We start from the raw sequence: 19,747 nt of genomic DNA, 5'->3' as shown, positions 1-19,747 counted from the left end.
AAAAACACATTCAAGGCACGAACAACCTTATTTTGAAGACCCGCATCAAGCCATGGTCCTAGTAAAGATGCTAAACACATCACACGACGGTTATCTCATGGCAGTTTGTTGTAGAGTTCGCGTCTTTGCCGGGAATATAATGGGCAGTCTAACATCACGTGGGAAACATCTCCTTCTGGCGCTCCGCATGCGCAGGATGGTGAGTTTGCACGGCAAATTTTGAACAGAAAGGAATTTGTATAGGCAACGCCCAATCGCACGCAAGTTGGTGTCGTTGTTCTTTTTTTCGTGTCACATGCCCACTAGGGGATTTGACTAGGAATCGGGAGCTTTCAGGAGATAATGTGCCCGCTTCACAATATTCACAAAACTACGAATTGGAAGCGCAAGAGTTGTAGAATAGTGCGTGCAGCGTGACAACTGAATGTGACGCCGCGTGAGTAGAAGAAAAAAAAAAGCTGGCCGAAGTAATTTGCAACAAAAGACGAAGAAAGAAAAGCGAAGAGAGGAAAAAATTCCCTCGCACTTCCCCGAGGGGGAGAGTGTGTAAGTGCGAATGCACGGTTGCATTCGCACTTAAAAGAAAGATGCATTTATTCACAGACACCTATTTGTGTTGTCGTTGTACTTGATTGCTAGAAGGATCGCTTTGTGGTCCGTGAAATGGACCGTCAAAGGGTCCTGGAGGGCGGTGCGGACTTGGCAGTTTCTCGCAAAGGCCAGGTCGATGAAACCGCCGTTGATGGTGGTGGGCGAGTCGAGGGGTACGCACGACATGGAGTGCGTGGCGTGCATGTAGTCGACCAACCACTCTCCGTCCTTGCGGACGTCGACGTTGAAGTCGCCGACCAAGACGACGGGATCCGAGGGTTTGGAACGCGCGCAGACGCTCTCCATGGCCGCGTCCACGTACATTAGCCCTTCTCACGCCCGATTCCTGGTCAATCCCTCACGTGGGTATGTGCCATGAGGAGGCGCCCAACACCCGCAGTCACTGAGCGGAGAGAGGAGGAGGAGAGTAGCGCGCGCCTTCCCCCTCGTCTTCCCCGTTGCTAGGGAAGACGAGGAGGAAGACGAGGAGCGCGCGCACCCGCAGCTGTTGCTATGCGGACTACGGCGGCGGACGATTCAGGCTCGCTTAAGAAGTGCATTCGCACTTAAAAAAAAAACCCACGAAGAGAATCATGACGAGTGGGCGAAGCACTGGGGATCGTTATTTCCGTAAATCACCCGTGAGAGTGCTTACTGCTGCTAAACCAATTTCCAATCCAGTCCAATCCAATCCAATACAATCCCATCCAAATCCAATCCACTGCTCCTCGCGCATGCGCAGCAGGGCTCTCCAGGAGCGCGCGCGCACGCGCGCACACACACACACACACACACACACACACACACACACACACACACACACACACACACACACACACACACACACACACACACACACACACACACACACACACACACACACACACACACACACTCTCTCTCTCTCTCTCTCTCTCTCGCTCGCTCGCTCTAACCTTTTGTGAGCCTTTTATTTCGTTCTTGTTAACCTTTTGTGAACTTTTTGTTCACAGGTGTTTCGATTTACACGGTGCTGTGCCGTGAGCACAAACGCCCGATGCCGGACGGACAAGCCTCGGCCTTAAGGTGCTTCGCCCCTAAAATACGATGCAGCAGTAAATGAGTTGTTAATAAGTATCGCCAGGCTTTCGCCACCAAAACACTTAAGCAGACTTAAGTACACCGATGATTTTTTTGTGCCTGCTATAGGCGCCATCGGGGAGAACAGCTTGCTGCGAACTATGCCCGAAGCCACGTTACAGGTAACTAGAATATTAGTTCCCTATGGCCACGTTAAAAGAAGTCGGTACGGAGGCATTGATAGGCTATCGCTGTCGGCTGTGCACATGCGTGTTCTGCTCTTTTCGGTGGCCGCCGGAGCAGCTACACAGCGCTCCGACACGGTTCGGTCAGAGACGCCCAGAGAACGGCCGTGTTCACTACACGAAAGAAAACGTCGCTTTCGGATTGCGACTAAAGGCATTTCCACAGTGTAACCATACGAAAATTCTGCCTGCTTACGGAATAATTAGGGCGGCAAGTCATGGTGCAATACGTTTTAAAGTTGGCCGCATTAGATCCAGAATTATGGCTATATAACCCGCCATCGTACGCAACACTGATTTTGTTTTCTTTTTTTTTTTGCAGCTGAAAGACTGCCGACTATGCATGCCAATAGAGAGTAGGCGTCCGCTAAAAACTATACCCTTCCTCTTTTTCCCGGTTCGTACACATTGCCAAGACGACTACAGTCGAATCTCGTTATAACAAACTACTATTAGGGCAGTAAATTAGTTCGTTATATCCGATATTCGTTATAACCATAGAGGTAAAACTCGGCTCTAATAAATCGGCAGCACGGCCCACGCAACAATCCTAAATAAAAAAACGCACTGTTCTAGGCTTGGAACCCGCTATAAACGAGGTAGTCCATATATGGCTCCCTGTGGCATTTCAAACTATATAGACGGAAACACAAGAACGTGAAATTACAACAGAGCAAAGTTCGTTCGGTAAAACAGGCCGGCCTTCTTATTTACTTGAAGAAGGATGTGGCCTTCGCCTGGTGGCTCTTCACAATCTGGGCGGAATGAAGTTTTTCAGTGTAAACGCAATAAAGGGCTTTAAGCAACTAAAAAAAAATGGTCGTTTTGTCTCACTTTCTTAAAATATTGCTTTTATTATGCTAGCTGTCGCCTTTTGAGCCTCGCGGGAACCAAATATTTCTTCGTTATAGCCGACATCTCACGGCTCTGCAGGTTTCGCATTCGTTATAAAAAGAATAGGTGTCATTGAAATGAAGCGTGACCAAACAAACTCCGTATTTAGTTCGCTATAGCCGATAATTCACTATATCAGTGTTCGCTATAACGAGGTTCTACTGTACTACTTTGTTGGCATCGCCTACTAAGCGACGAAGTTTCAAAAGTGGCGCCAACAGACTTAAGGCCCCGAATAATTTTAGGGGCCTTAAGCAGACTATGTTTACAGCGCCCCGTGACGGGAGCGTGACCAACCTGGCGGCCAAGTTGGGAACCACAACGGAGGTTAGCGCATCAAAGATACAAGACACACGACAGAGAACGAACAGGACGGGCGCTTCTATTAGCGCTCGTCCTGTTCATTTTATGACGTGTGTCTTGTTCCTTGAAGCGCTGACCTCCGTTGTGATGACCTCGAACCAACTAGCCCAGCAACAAGTTTTATCAAGGAGCACCGACAAGTGGGCAAGTTGGTATAGAGACATGCTAACTAAAAGCGCAGAAAAGCGCGGGACAAAGAGAAGAACTACACAGGAGAAGCGCTTGTAATATGTAGTTCTCTTTGTCCCGCGTTTTTCGTCGCTTTTAGTTAGCAAGTTTTATCATGATGGGAACGGCTACGTGGAATACGTGGTCAGTGGGCGATGGCTCAGTAACTAAGCTAAGTGAGGCCTTTCATTAAACCAAAACAAAGCCTAATTCTCATAAAAAGAACACTGTTAATATCTGGTGGCCAGTTTTGTTTTTCCTGGAATCGGTTCTAGGTTTCCTCTAGCTTGAAGAATGTTGGCATGTATGAACTTGTTCGTAGCAAGTTAGGCATTTTAGCCCAGCTAACATCACCAGACTTCATTAAAGATCGCTATCTCTCTCTCTCTCACCACGATACTACGTAGTAGCAAGGCGATCTGTACGGCGTACGCCCGCATGTGCCTCCTGTATATCGGCGCTGTTGCTGATGAGGTGTTCTATTTATTTTCTTGCAACTATGCGGTCCACATTACCTGAAACCGACTTTAAAGAAAGCAACAAAGGGGCGCAAAAAAAAAAAGGGAAAGACTACCGAAAACGATTTGTTCGCCAAGATACGGTCCACGTAGGAAAGCGCATGGATTTATACGGAAGGAAACCAGCTCGGCTACGGTACTGTGTTCGTCTTCCCCCTCAGAAACAGGCACACTCTTTCCAGCTGGAAACGGAGTTCCAGCTACACATGCAGATGGGGTGCGTAATACCAGCTGGAAGTGACAGTTCCCAACCGGAGAAAATTTCTAGTCTAGAGGGCAATGTCGCAATCCAGGTGGAAATTTCAGTTTCTAGCTAGGGAGAATTCACAGCCTAGCTTGAAATGTCGCACTCCAGCTGGTGATGTGCCCGGCCTCAACTTCCAGCTATAGCTGGAAAGGCTTAATCCCAGTTTTGGTCTTTCAGACGACCAATCAGCTAATTAATTTTCTTTAGCGTGTCTTGAGTGAGAGATAAAACATGCAAAAAATGTAATGAGAAATTACTGTTGCTGCTGCTGCATTTACCCAAGTCCACCGGACGTCTTTAATACTCACAGCAGCACCATCAGAATATTTTTTGACGGAAAGTGCCACTCAGAAGAAACCCTCAAAGCGTCAACCATAAGGTTATTTAGAAAACCTCCTTCCCGAGCAGCTGATGAAGTTCACTTTTGCGGAAAATTCTATAACCTTCTGGTATCTTCCATCCATGGCTACGAGACAAATCAGAAGACACAAACTTAACGAACCTTTCTATACCTTATTACAGCGAAGCTGTTTAGCGTATCGTAAGAGTATGGTGTCCGCAGTTAAAAACACCAAGAATATGCCAAGCGCACGTAAGCGCGCGCCCCGAGGCGACCGCCCGGCAGTTTAAAAAACCAAGAAAACGCCGAGCGATCGTGTGTGCGCGCCTCGCGGCGACCGTCCAGCGTCACCGGCGCACGTTTGTCAAGCCAAGCATACCCGCTTGGGGAGAATAGACAAGATTGGGCAAAAAAAAAAAAAAAAACGTAAAAAGCGTTCGCCCTAATCGTGGCAACACTTGCTCGGAACTAGAAAGACACGCCATAGCGTACGCCCCTCTCCAAGGTGACGTCCAATGATTACCAGTTCAAAAAAAAAAAAAATGAAGCTCACACTTATAGCAACAATGATGCAGTATAGATCGTTGCGGCTGCGAAGAAGCAAATCGGCTGAAATCGTGGACAAACAGTCGTGATCGCCGTGAAGGTTGCGTACAGCTTTGCTACCTTCAAGTCATACGCGTTAGTGTGAGCTTCGATCATTTTTTTTTATCTTGTGAGGGGCCTACATCTTATGCAATATGCTTAGCGGCCGTCGCGTCCTGTGGCACGCTCATTAGGTACACCCCATAACTGAAAACACATAAGCGAGAAGAAAACATTTTTGAACCACGCATGGGCAATCAGCCCGATTATGTCGATGGGCCCAGACAACACATAACGGCGGTAAGAATGTTTGAACACCTAATACATAACTATGGACCTACTACAGTACCTTGACTTTACGCAAAAGGTATATAAAAAAATCCTCGGGGTACTCAAGTCTGCTTACGGGTTTTGGTGGCGAAAGCCTGGCGATACTTATAAACAACTCCTTTACTGGTGCATGATATTTTTTCCCTCTTCGCTTTTCTTTCTTTGTATTTTGTTGCAAATCACTTCGGCCAGCTTTTTTTCTTCTACTCACGGGGCCTCACATTTAGTTGTCACGCTGCACGCACTGTTCTACAACTCTTGCGCTTCCAATTCATAGTTTTGTGAATTTTGTGAAGCGGGCACATTATCTCCTGAAAGCTTCCGATTCCAAGCCGATTCCCCTAGTGGGCGTGTACCACGAACAAAGGAACAACGACACCAACTTTGCTCTACCGCTGCTGCCGTGCGGAGATGGTAGGGTCAAGCAAACGCACGCATCCAAAAGAGGCAGCCATTCCGGTGGATCACTCTGCGCAGCATAAACGCTCCGCACCAACGCCGCCTGTTCCCGAAAAATGCACTTGGTCGGCCTAGGGGGTTCCGCATGCCGATCAGTCATGCGGCACTTCCACAAGCTAAACAATCCTAGGAGAACAAAAACGTCATATGGCACCCGATTAGCATCTTCAAATGGCAAGAAGCGAATGGTGTACGGGGTGATGTCAATTTCTTTTTTTTTAGTGTCCGCTGAAAAAACGTCCCAGAAGAACACAGCGTCCCGGCACAACACAAAACAATGATCAGTTGTCTCTGGTTGATTGCATAAGCAACAGTTGTCCGACCAAGGAATAGACATTCCCTTTTCGCGCAGCCATGTCTTAACCGGGAGTGTGAAAGAATGAAGCTTGAAGAAAAACATTTTTGCATAAGTTTTGAAATGGTGACGAACTTGATGTCCTTACCCTTTGCTGTCTGTTAGTAATTATATTGTGTGTTCATTGTCTTGTCTGCGTTTTTCTAAAGTTTTTCGAGAATTTCAACGCATTAAGAAAAATTCACGCATCTCCACGAAGTGAATCATGACGAGTGGGCGAAACACTGGGGATCGTTCTTACCGTAAATAACTCGTGAGAGTGCTTACTGCTGATAAAACGATTTCCAATCCAATTCAATTTGATCCAATCCATTTCAATCCGACCCAATTCAAACGAAATCCAATCCAATCCAATGATTCTCGCGCATGCGCAGCACGACTCCCCAGGAGCACTCACTCTCTCTCTCTCTCTCTCTCTCTCTCTCTCTCTCTCTCTCTCTCTCTCTCTCTCTCTCTCTCTCTCTCTCTCACCTTTCGTGAACATTTTTTTGTTCTTGTTAACCTTTTGTGAACCTTTTGTTCACAGACGTTTCGATTTACACGGTGCTGTGGCGTCTCTCTCTCTCTTTCTCTCTCTCTCTCTCTCTCTCTCTCTCTGTCTCTCTAACCTTTCGTGAACATTTTATTTTGTTCTTGTTAACCTTTTGTTCACAGACGTTTCGATTTACACGGTGCTGTGGCGTCTCTCTCTCTCTCTCTCTCTCTCTCTCTCTCTCTCTCTCTCTCTCTCTCTCTCTCTCTCTCTCTCTAACCTTTCGCGAACCTTTTATTTTGTTCTTGTTAACTTTTTGTGAACCTCTTGTTCACTGATGTTTCGATTTACACGGTGCTGTGCGTCTCTCTCTCTCTCTCTCTCTCTCTCTCTCTCTCTCTCTCTCTCTCTCTCTCTCTCTCTCTCTCTCTCTCTCTCTCTCTCTCTCTCTCTCTCTCTCTCTCTCTCTCTCTCTCTCTCTCTCTCTCTCTCTCTCTCTCTCTCTCTCTCTCTCTATCTAACCTTTCGTGAACCTTTTATTTTGGTCTTGTTAACCTTTTGTGAACCTTTTGTTCACAGATGTTTTGATTTAAACGGTGCTGTGCCATGAGCACGGACGCCGGACGGACGCCGGGCACAGCCTCGGCCTTAAGGTGCTTCGCCTCTAAAAAAGGCCTGTTCCCTGAAGTCACCAATCAGCTCAAACACCGTAGTACGGATCCGATATCGTCCGTAACATAAACGATAGTATCGACGGCATTCGCACCCGCCGCGGTGGCTCAGTGGCTAAGGCGTTGCGCTGCTGAGCACGAGGTCGCGGGTTCGATTCCCGGCCGCGGCGGCCGCTTTTCTGATGGAGGCGAAAAGCAAAAACGCCCGTGTGTACGAGATTTCGGCGCACGATAAAGATCCCCAGGTGGTCAAAATTAATCCGGAGCCCTCCACTACGGCGCGCCTCATCGCCTGCGTTGCGTCGGCGCGTTAAACCCCACAATCAATCAATCAACGGCATTCGTCAAACGCTAGCAGCAATTTGCATTTCAATTTCGCCGCGAACAAGGTGGCGGGTTTGCGCTTGCGCCTCTAAAATCTGCACGTGACCCCAATCACGCACGCACGCGCACAGACATGCGTGCACACAATACAAGTGACTAAAAGCTGAATAATCAAAAGATGCGGCAGGCGAATGTTTTGTTCACGACCCTTGTCCAGTGCTTAAGTATTTAAATTATGCCATAAAAGAAGACAGCGAAAAATATGCGCCGCAAAGGACGAGGAGGAAAGCTCACCCTCCACTGCGAGGCCACAAGCTCTTGGGTCCATCTCGATTGCTTGACCTAAGAGCGCCCCCACTCTGCAAAGACAAAAACAGGGAAAGAGAAAAGTTATCGCAAATTGCTAGGCACTTCGTATTCCATACGTCAAATACTCACAATTCGTAACGCTATTCGCTTGACACTTTGCCCGACATTTTTTTCCGCGCCAAAATACAAGTTGGTTAACGATGCTTTAAAAAATTGCAAAAAAGAGAGATGAAGAACACTAGTATGTCCGATATTATATCTTGGCGTTTTCTGCAAAACAAACAGTTGTGTGAATTAGCGCTCGTCTTATTGTTCGCCTGTCCTCGGTATATTTTTTGAGCCCTTTATGTTTTAAAAAGTCCACGCAATTCACACAAGTTTCAGTTTCAAAAGTCACGAGTGACCTCTGAAACTGAAACTTGAGGGAAAATTTTTAAAAACCACGACAATCTATTTTCTCGCTTTTTAGAGTGCCTAGAAACACTGTTCCGGATATCCTCGTAACACCAATCTCGACAATTTCCACGAACACACCGTCAGTTATATCGTGTGAATGCCGTGCTGCTCCCTCATAACCACGGTGTCGGCATTAGAAGGTCTCTCGCTCTCCTTTTTCGTAGCGTTTCCCAAACGCGGAAATTCACAATAGCAGCGCACCCGCCGCGGTGGCTCAGTGGCTAAGGCGTTGTGCTGCTGAGCACGAGGACCCGGGTTCGATACCCGGCCGTGGCAGCCGCTTTTCTGATGGAGCCGGAAAGCAAAAACGCCACTGTGTACGAGATTTAGGCGCACGTTAAATGTCCCCAGGTGGTTAAAATTAATCCGGAGCCCTCCACTACGGCGCGCCTCATCGCCTGCGTTGCGTCGGCGCGTTAAATCCTACAATCAATCAATCAATCAATCAATCAATCAATCAATCAATCAATCAATCAATCAATCAATCAATCAATCAATCAATCAATCAATCAATCAATCAATCAATCAATCAACAATAGCAGCGCCATAGGGCGAGCGGCGCACTGAGAGGGAGTTCTTGCTGACGCTACGGGACAAGGCTGCGACGCGTTTGGGGCTTTCCTCCTCTCCCACTTATTCCGTAACGCCCGCCCAGCGGCTTTCAGCCTTCGCGGCCCCAAGACGGCAGGCATGACGCGGCTTCAACATAGTACGCCAAAGTAAAAGTAGCGCGAGGAAGCTTCAGCGAAAGCTTCCCGATGAAATTGCAGGTTAGGACACGATACACGCTCGCGTGTAAACAGTGCACGGGCGTCATTGCAAAACACAAGAAAAACTCGCTTCTTTCAACCCATCGCCCCAGCCAAGAGCCCCATGGGCAATAGGTATAGCGTTCCGTATCGGCGGCATCTGTAAACACGGAAAAAGTAGTCTCCGGGGCCATTTTTTCTTTCTTTTCGAAATCAGTTAAAACCGAAAGCCCTGAATTCGCGCCACCCTTGAAAAGGAAAAACCCCATCTGCCGGAAAACCTAGCTAGCGCGCTCCCCCTGAAGCATTGTGACAGCGGGCAAGCCTGTCTCGTCGCATTAAGCTGAGCAACAGCAGAGCGATTTCAGGGGAGAGTTTTGCTTCGCGGACCACCTATCTGGAAAAACGAGAACAAGAAATTCACTGTATAAGGTTCTTGCCACTCGAGTTTGCGTTCGAGGCCTCTGGAGCACTCGCAGCCCAGAGTGAAAAGGCTTGTCAAAAGCTTCCCTTGATCTGCCTGCCGTGTCAAAAGCGAACGTAGAGCGATCATTTCCTGTCCTCCGCTGCCCGGGGCACAGGGGGACCGGCTTCTATATAGCAGACACATTGCTGCAAGTTTACGTGACCATTTTTCCCCTCATGCAATTCAAGTCACATTGGCATTCCACACAAAAAGTTTCCAACTTAAGTTCTTTTTTTCTGTACTTAGCAAATTTTCGCTTGTTTACTGAGGTTCGATGCGTGTTCGAGAACCTGCGTAACCGAGTTAGGGTATATTTCATGCAACAAATATAATTTATCGCCTAATAGGCGCGCAGTTGCAATAAAACACACAAACCGATAAAAGCTCCGCTTTTTTCGGGCGCTCAAAAGGCATTTAAAAACACAGATTCAAAACGGAGAAAATAAGCGCAGAAAAAAAAAAAAAAACCTCACAACTTAAGGAAAAATGAATACCAAATACAAGAAACTACAGTTATAGAGCGTACAGGCCTCGGTGTAGGATCGTTACGGTGCGCCTTTGAAAACGCGACGACACACACGAACGCACTTTTTCTACGACAAAATGTAAACACCACGGCGAGCCTTAACAGACGTGGGAAAACCTTGCAGCTGACGCGGAAGCATTGTAAGCGTCGGGCGTTGACACTGAGAAAAAGCGGGGGCGGAGTGACGGTACGAGGCTTGTAAACAGTCGAAAAAGGTCGCACACACGAGTGTTTCTTCTAAGAGCGCACGCAGACTGCTGGGACATTTATTTTGTTCGTGTTTTTACTTCGCGCACAACGAATTCCGTCTTCGGGCTACAATTGGTTCTGCGTCGAAGAGCGTGGGACCCCAAGCAAGGGAGCTAAGGACGCACCAGACGAGAGCGGGCGTGAAGGAGGCAGGGTGTCGGAACGAACTTTTTTCGTTCCAGTTTCTGTTTCGTTCCATATATGAAACGAAACAGAAACCGGAACAAAAAACCGGAACGAAATACAACGCTTACCTATAGCTAAACGCCGCGTTCCAGTTCAGCTCAGCAACGAAAAAAATAATGGTTCGTAACGGTTCGTTCGCACAAGGAAAATTGAGATCTATAAAATTTGCTAAAAAACATTGAGAATTATGAATTGATGTCAAAAATATTAAGTGATGCTTATTATTTTTTAAAAATATTTCCGTTAAATAGCTCAACTGCACACACAAACAAAAAAATTCGAGGACACTTAAGCACTCCTTGTCGTGTACCTCTTGATGGTGCAGCTGCACATGGTGCTCCAAGTTTCCGCCCCGGTCCCCAGAAACTTCATTCCGGTACTCCTCAACCTCGAGACTCCCCGGCACTCCTAAAAATCCTCCAGCGCCATTTGTTCTGGGGCAGCCCATCTCGGTGGAGCACACGATTGTCACGTGCGAACACTCCGAGCTTCCAGAAAACCAGAGCACGGCGCGCGTACGCTTTGTTCTTGAGTATGCCGCCTCAGTCTGGAACCCGAACACTAAAATTCTTATGAATAAATTTGGGGCAATTCAGAATCCGGCTGTGCGCTTTGCTACCAAATCGTATGGTTGTGGTATTATCGTTACAAGTTTAAAACGCTCTACGTCATAGAACGCCCTAAAACTCCTTTGTTTAATCTTAAAACAAATTGTATACGAGGGGGTACCAAAGGACCGGCATCAGTGCCCCCCGTCCCTCCCTTTATATATCCAGACGAGGGGATAACAGTAAGATGGCGTACCTGAGAACATTCCCAGAGCTCTTTTGTAAAAACTATTCAGGATGACAATGCCCAGCCCGACAGTGTTCTTTCCGACCCCAATGAAATGTTTCCCGCAGAGCTATGCCACCAATTTCGTACAACTGCAGCATGACGTGTAGCTGTTTCCATTGGGTGAGCTGTTGTAATCTACTGTTTTCGCTGCTAGTCGAGTAGTAAGCTGGTGTTCACTCCAAACATTTTATTTTTTTGCCTTTATTCTTACGTCGTATTTCAGGATATTCGTGTTTATTCATGTACAACCACCCCCTAAAACAATTCTGTGGGGTTAATGTGGGCATTTTAATCATAAATAAATAGATAAATAAATAAATAAATAAATAAATAAATAAATAAATAAATAAATAAATAAATAAATAAATAAATAAATAAATAAATAAATAAATAAATAAATAAATAAATAAATAAATAAATAAATAAATAAATAAATAAATAAATAAATAAATAAATAAATAAATAAATAGGGCCGCGATGTCTGCTTCGCCGCCAGATGCGCGCGATGATCAGGCGGGGACCACAGCAATATGCTTATCGAGACAGACGGAGAGTATGGAAACAGGCAGCAAGCCTGCCGAAGGCGAGTTTACCAGCGAGAGAGAGAAAAAAAAATAACAAAACAATTTTATGCCAGCGAATGGACGGCCATCTTCCACCTCGCTGCATGGAAATTAAAATGAATCCCCGAATACCTGAACTTGCCCCTGAAACAAAAAGACGACACGATTTTTTTTTTTTCGATTTCGCTCCTGAACGAAATAATAAATAACGTTATGTTTTCGTTCCGGCCAAAAATATTGCTCTTTTCATTTTTCGGTTACGGCTTTCGTTTCATTCTGACAAACTGGAAGGAGATACTGCGGGGAAGAGCTGAAGATGAAGATAGGATGAGAATGGGGAGAAAAAGCAACCCACATCAACGAAGCTGGAACATCATGTCGAACAGAGAATCCGACTCCCCTCAAAATCTCCGTCACCAGCCAGCTGCTCCGTACACATACTTCACAGGCTCGTATTTCCGAACTGGGGACCGTAGTCGGCGTATTCGGTTTACAAACGTGAAGTCACCGTCTACTAAAATAATGCATGTCTCAAAAGTAAAAAAAGAAAAAAAAAATGAAAAAGAAAGAGAAAGGTTTGCATTTCTTCTCGCATACTCGCTTACCTAATCACATACCTCTAAACCAAGAACAGCGCCCTCTTCCCTCTTCCACACAAACCTGCTTTGTTCCGTAATTGCGTTTTTGAAACTAGTAAGGCTGCTGCACACGCTTTAAATATATATATATATATATATATATATATATATATATATATATATATATATATATATATATATATATATATATGAATCACAACTAATGCGGCTACTAAACACGTTCTTTAGGAAAGGCATTTTACGTTATTAATCTCATTCTACGCTCTTAAAAATTCGAAAGATGCTTACTGCGACAGAAAAACAAAGCGCGGAAAAGAAAAACGGCTCCAAAATGTAATACAAACTCATATTGCTGCTCAATTTCGGGCATAAAGAACTTCTTCGGAGACACAGCCAGCCCCAGATTTCATCGTCGGTCCGGGGCTAGTGTTCGAAAAGAGGCCGGGGAGAAGCGAAGAAGCCTCTTTCATTCTCCTCCTGTCTCGAGTCAGCACCTGCCCTAAAATTGCCCCCGGCGGCGTCCAAGTGCTTCGGGCCAATTTACGCAAATTGGCAGACAATGTCGCGGCGCGCGAGTCGAGCAGGGAACACCTTTTCTTCAACGGTTCTGAAAACCTACAATTGCAACAGCAAACTTTCTCAAGTGCAAGAGATAAAAGAAAGGGGCGGGCAGGGCTAATGGGGAACACATGGAGCTGCGCCCTAGTAAGAGCGACCGAAGAAAAGAGAGCGAAAAAAAAAAAAGAAAACCTTAAAGAAACAAACACATAATATCGCGCTCTGATGCAATGCGTACTACAAAAAGAAGGTCGGCCGAACCGCCGAATGAGACGTAAATTAGTTTAGCCAAAAAAAAAAGTAACCATGTCATTGCAACTGAGAAAGAAACTCAACGTAACGTAACAACTTAGTAGAGGTCGCAAAAAGAAAGAAAGAGAAAGAGGGCGGGGGTGGGGGGCGAATAAAAGGTTGGTGGGTCGGTTGCGCAAGAAGGCCAATCATATGTGCCGCGGTCACGAGAGGAGCTTCACAGAAACAGCCCCCGCCTCCGCCGTAATTTGCCGCGGATTTCGAAACCACCCCCGCTCGCTCCCGGCCCGTCGTCAACACAATCGAGAAGTCTTCGGGGAGCCGCTGCTGCATCACCGGGCCTCTGGGGAGCCCCTTCTGCACACAAGCGGGCTCCTCACACATTTACGCCGGACAACCCCCCGCGTGCCACGGGGTACGTGCACACGCTACCGTAAACAAAAGGCGTACGCCAGACCACGCGTCACGTTTCGGCCGCGTCGCGTGCCCAGGGCTCAGATAGAGGCGACCGACCAGGGCCGGAGCTCCCGCAAACCGCTTGCGTCAGCGGCCCTTCGGCGGGGAAGCTCCGAACGACCGCTGTCCTAAACGTTGCCTCTGTTCGATCGGTCCCCTGTTCACTAAAGAATTCGGGTCGCGCAGCGGGTCACTTGTTTTACACGGGGTCGCATGTAACGAAAATCAAAGGATAATGGCGGATTAGTGTGCGAATGGGAGCGTTACGAAACGGAACGGACTTTCGTAGCTGTTGCCTCGCGACAAGAGACGAGACGAGAAGAGATAGAGAAAGAGCCGCTAGAAAATAGGATTGAATTAGTAAACCGGTCATGGATTCGCCGCCTACTGAAGGGTACAGAGCAACGAAACTTCCAAACTTCGAATTAGAGCAGTAAAACATTAATTGCGAGATTAAACGAAGCCAACTAAATCTGTTGCTTAAAAAAAGAAAGCTGAGTGGGGAGGGTTGTACTCGGGGGCGCAGCAAAGGGCGCGATGACACAACGAAAAGATGGAACAAGGAGCAGGGAGAGAAACATGCAGCGAATTTAAACAGCGTAAAATCGCAAGCCACACGTGTTGCTCCACACGAACGAGTTGAGTCCGCCAACTTGTTTCAACTTTCGGGCATGCGAATGTGCGTAACAGGCCGAAGAAGCATGGCGACTGCGTAGGGAGAGGGGAAACTTGCGCTAATGCACCGTCAGTCTTACCACAGAACGTGATTTGTGCGTGGCTACGAGCTTTCAAAATGATCGCCCGCACGGACACCAGGGCGCCCCACCGTCTCGACAACCTTCTTCACCGTTAACCAAGGGATGGTCCTCCTTATCTAACAAGGCAGAATCGGGACATCCCGCTCCTTTCGCAAAGGTGGAGGAACAGGGCGCAACCGCTCTTCTCATCAATTAGAGACGGAGTCACTAGCCGAGTATAGTGGAATGGTCCCATCTGATGAACGGGTCACTTGCATTACGCACTCATTTCCTCCATATTTCACATGATTAAAATTGCATTGCAAATTCGTTTTACAAACTTAAACTTGCATTAAGAACCCATTTTAAATACTTCTTTGAACTTGTATTACAAACCCATTATGCGTAGTGAGGGGCCATCTAGCGGATCAAGAGTAGCCATCACCCTCCCCTCCTCCTTTTCCTCAAGTGACTTGTGAGGCGGATTAAGAAGCGGTGCGCATGTATGAGTACTCCCAACACCACCAGCATAGTCTGCGCTCTCATCAATTCCTTAGAAAACAAAATTAACCTCACGATTTTCTTTCGTCACGAAAGTGTTTTATTTCTGGATACACCAAGATTTCTATGACGTCATATCCGTCACGGAAATGACGCCAGTACAGCGAAGCAAGCGGTCTGTAAAAGAATGCATCCCTGCACACAGGGCCTTCTTGCGGGGAAGCAACCTTCAGTATTAAATAGTACATTATATATACTTATCATTTCCACGTTTTATATTTTAACACGAAAGTGTTTTATGCCGGTATACACCAAGATTTCACTGACGTCATATCCGTCACGGAAATAACGCCAGTACACCTTTGCCGAAGCGACCTGCCAGCAGGGCGTCACTCGCCTAGCATACCCCCGACCCGCAAATCATGCTCATCTGCAGATTTCGCTGCACACTTCACTTTCGTGTTTTACCGATTCCTATGACAGAGGAATCAACCAGTTTTCTGTGTTAGCATCGACGTTGAACAACCATGCTATCCTCACATTTGAGATGACGAGGCGCCGGGAGAGCAGAATGACCCTCACGAGACTGTGACTTTATGCTACGTGTATCGATGGCATTATAAAACGCTTGTTGGAACAAAATAGAAGAACAAAAAAAAAAAACAAGAACACAAAAGGGTATCCCCGATGGTCTTAATCATGAGCATCAACTAAGGTTAATAATAAAGGAACTGACTCAAGTTTACTATCCCCTTACTACATTCATTTATTTTTAAAACGCAAATTCGTTCGCAATGTTTCCGCAATGTAAATTAATTTGGCTTCTCCTACCGAGCGCTCATTATATGAGGTGCCGGCGCCGGCTCAAGATTCTAAAAACCATTCACCATATAAAACGCAAGACTTAATCCACTGCGCATTCCGCTCAAAAGATTCCCGCAGGGTTATCGTGTCACTGATGCTACCTCAACGAGTGTTATCGAAAGCATTTAAAACGAAACCAAAAGTTTCAGCCACACGGAAGTGCGAGTACTGCGCTATCACTTAAAAAAATAGCGCAGAGAAAGCAACAAGTTCAGAAGTACGACCCAACACCTTTTTACGGCTAGAAATCAGCACCAATTTCCACACAAATGAGCGCGGTAAATAAAAATAAAAAGCACTATAGAAATAGCTGAACAAGGCTTGAAGCGTAGCCTCTAGGGCCAGCGATCAAGCAGGTCTTCCGTTGATGGTTTCGTCGCGCAGAGTCGTCAGTGCGAACAAGTACGTGGCCGACGGCGCGGCAATCCTCCAGGCCACCTTATTGCGACCTTTCGCTTCCAGCGCGCTTTTACTCTCCCCTTCTCACCTTCCGTTTTTCTTCTTCCTGAAAAAGAATGCACCTCCTCAAAACGCAAAAAACAAATACAAAGAGCGTAATAATAGAACCGAAGAGGCTTGCGCTTCATCTAGGCTGCGCTAGCTAAAAGTCGCTCTGCCTCTGAGAGCCAGGGGAACGCGCTGCTCAAGTATCGCGAGAGTCACCTGAGACTGCAGAGAGGGGCACTACCTTCGTAATAGACAGTGAGTAGGCACGCTACAGCGGAAAGACGTCATGCACTTCGACGTCGTCCATCGACCCATTAGCGATCGGCTATTCCGAACCCTCTTCGCCGACGTGTCCGTCCTCGGCCGCTTTGGTGGTCGCAACCGGTCCGTGTCTTCCACGCAGTCACGCCAGGCCTTGTCGCATCTCGGTGGCGTCGCGCCCGCGATTGCCCTCGGCCGCGGCGGCGAGATGGGGAGTGCGGGGAGGTGTCATCACGGAGTCCTCCGCAGCCTCATAATCGGTGATTAGGCTCGCTGTCTACGATTTGAGCCCTGGTTTCTCCCACTTCCATCTCCCTTTCGGGTCTCCATCGGCGCTCTTGCTCCGAGCTCAGGCAGCGCTTTGCTGGCCTGAGGCCGGTGGAAGCAACGTAATTCCCGTTGCTCGCCCACGCTCGCGTAACGCTGACGGTGACGTCCGAGGTGATCAAGTTAGCATGGTCACGCGCGGGTAAAGACGAAAAAAAAAAAAAGAAAAACACCGCCTTGCCCTATCTTCACCGAGATTATGGTGCAAACCGCTGAGCGAGCGGATTGTATCCCTCACCGGTTGCCCTGATGGCGCTGCCATTATTTTCCCGCGCTCTTGCGTTTCTGTTTTCGTCTTGTTTTATTCATTTTATTTTTCGTTTTACCTGGGAGAAAGGAGCACGCAGACAGGAAGCAAGATAACATAGCGACGTAACAAAGCATGGGGCTGTTTGCTTTAGCCGGTTCTACTTTTTAAAATGCATGCTGCGCTAGAAAACCTGCACTGTAACGACCTGGTTCGAGTACCTGCAGAGACGTGGCGAGCGAAAAAAAAAGAGAGAAAAAAAGCTGAGATTTGGGTGAGGCGGTAGCTTTAACCAGCAACAAAAGATATGTTGGCGCAACAACACAATGCGAAACAACAAGTTTACTCGTAGATAATTAAATATCTGAAATTTATTTCTGTACCAGTGTTTGGATATTTCTACCTCATAGAAAGGAGACACAGAGAGAGAGAGAGAGATAACAAAACTGCCGTGTTATTTCTTTTTTATATATAAAAACACCAAAGGCAAATGCACATTTCAGAAGTTCTAAGGATAAAAAAAAAAAACTGCAGTTTTTCCCGAGACTTCCGCCAGGTGTCGAGTGCCCTCAAGAAGTCGGGGCCGACGTAGTTTTCTTATCTCCGACTTCGGTATTGGTTAGAAATTATTCGAAGTACGTATTTGACTGAATAAACTTTATTCAAGACAGCAAGCGCGATGTTGGGGCGCCCGTCCGGTGAGAGGCGTCCTCATTACAGGATGCCTTGGAGGTGACCCGCTCGTGTTGCCCTCTCTACCAGCATGCTTTCCAACAAAAATTACTCCTTATCTGACGCCAGACACCTGTCTTATGATCCTACCAAACGGTGACCTGTACACCCTAAAGATCAAGTCACAAAAATGTTGGCTTTGCCGTAAAGTGCTGTCTGTATAACGACACAAAAAATTCCGACCAACGTACCGCTAACAGCTTCGCTCAAAAAAATAAAAACCGTTCCTCACGAGAGCGCTGCTGCCTTTGAGCCCTCAGACGTCATCAGGCGACTAAGGCATTGTTTAACGCGACAAAGTTACCGACAAATTCCCGTGAGGGTTGTTCGCCACACCCGCGCATTAAGATGTCGTAAGTCGTCACGCCCTGTTTCAAGGACAACTCCAACTTACGGCCACAAAAAATTTTTTGAGTGAGTGCAGCTACCGTTCTTCGAGTGAGGAATGAACGTAATTAAAGGAATCAGTCAATTCTGTGACCAGTTTGGCCGCCATGTATAAAGGAACAAAAAAAAAAAAAAGGACAACCACATACAAGCAGTTGTGGAACGTTAAGCGGTATTCACCCGGACAAGAAAATCAATCGCCTTTCTCACCATGTCGCGTAAAGCATAGCTGGCACGTTACGAACACAAACACACACAAACAAGAAAGGAGAATGAGAAGAGATCGGTGAACCTGTTGTTTTCTTTTTTCAGCTCCAAACATTTGGACGAACACAGGGAGGCCACGCTTTCCCTTTTCTCTCTCTCTCCCCCATCTCTCGAGGCCGCCTCCTCTCCCGACCACTTTCCGCCCAGGAGAAACGTCCGCCACTACGGCGCGTCAGATAGATAGCTCAGCTGTTGCTCCGGCTTGTCCCCAGATTTGAATATAATGTACAACTAAAGCCTACGAATGAAAACACGACGCTTCCTTGCCATTAATGAGATTTGTTTACCCGCCACGCTGTCGAGGCTATGTGCCGAGGTCGACGGTGGCATTCAATCATGAGGGAGCACTGGGACGCTCAACCGCTAAGAAAGTACAACGACGCTTTAATCAAAACACACGCATACACAAGCGCCGTATCCCGCAAGAAGACATTCGCAGGCAGCGTAAAAACGGCGACACGGAGGCAAAAGAAAAGGAAGGAAGAGAAGCCGGACTAAAAGGAAACTGCAGCGGACGAAATAACGAGGGGAGCCGGTCGCGACTGCTTCGCCCTCGCCTGAGAGGAAGAGCGCGCGACGCAATTTTCTTAGCCGTCAAGACGACGAAGATGGACGGGGCAAATGTGACGGCGCAGGAAAGCGAACACAGGAACAAAAAGGGACAGCGAGGAGAGATCGGCGACGTTTCTTGGGCTGCAAAACATTTGTTGGGCGAGAAAACGGGAGGGTTATAAAAAGAAACGCAAAATTCAAAGACCGCCGCTTGCAGTGGGGGGGGGGGGGGGGGGGGAACGAAACAAAAAAAGAACATCAACGCGGTACTTTGAAGAAACGAGCAGCCGCTTGGCCCGGGAAGCCGGAAGGCCGAGTTCGTTATGCGCAAATTACGACGGCCCGAATCTCCCAGAAGACGTTGACAGGGCACTTCCCCTTGTCTCAATCCGACACGTATGAGCTGCGCTTTCGGAACGGCCTTTACATCAAGCTTCGCTGCTTTTGTCGAGACAGTCGTTGGCATGGTATGACAATTCAAAGTCCCGGCCACGACACAAATGCCGATATGTAATCGAGCGTGCACAAAAAAAAAAAAAAAAAAAAAAAAAGGAAAGGATCAGAAAGCAAACTCTCTCTCTCTCTCTCTCTCTCTCTC

The 19,747-nt window shown here is 47.1% G+C and overlaps 1 protein-coding gene across 5 annotated transcripts in view; it reads right to left on the bottom strand.

Moving 5' to 3' along the window:
* LOC144170477 (protein unc-13 homolog B-like) overlaps positions 1-19,747 on the bottom strand; it is a 343,140-nt gene that overhangs the window by 60,316 nt on the left and 263,077 nt on the right. For all 5 annotated transcript variants that reach the window (XM_077700308.1, XM_077700307.1, XM_077700305.1 and 2 more), the window contains one exon: positions 7,916-7,980. In XM_077700308.1, the coding sequence (XP_077556434.1) occupies positions 7,916-7,980 (65 nt within the window). The remainder of the gene's footprint in view (positions 1-7,915; positions 7,981-19,747) is intronic.

Source organism: Haemaphysalis longicornis, unplaced genomic scaffold (assembly GCF_048455015.1).
Source record: "Haemaphysalis longicornis isolate Haplotype H1 unplaced genomic scaffold, Haemaphysalis longicornis Haplotype H1 scaffold_2, whole genome shotgun sequence".
Classification (NCBI taxonomy): Eukaryota; Metazoa; Arthropoda; class Arachnida; order Ixodida; family Ixodidae; genus Haemaphysalis; species Haemaphysalis longicornis.
The sequence above is the reverse complement of the archived record's forward strand: the minus strand, read 5'-3'. Positions and strand labels throughout refer to the sequence as shown.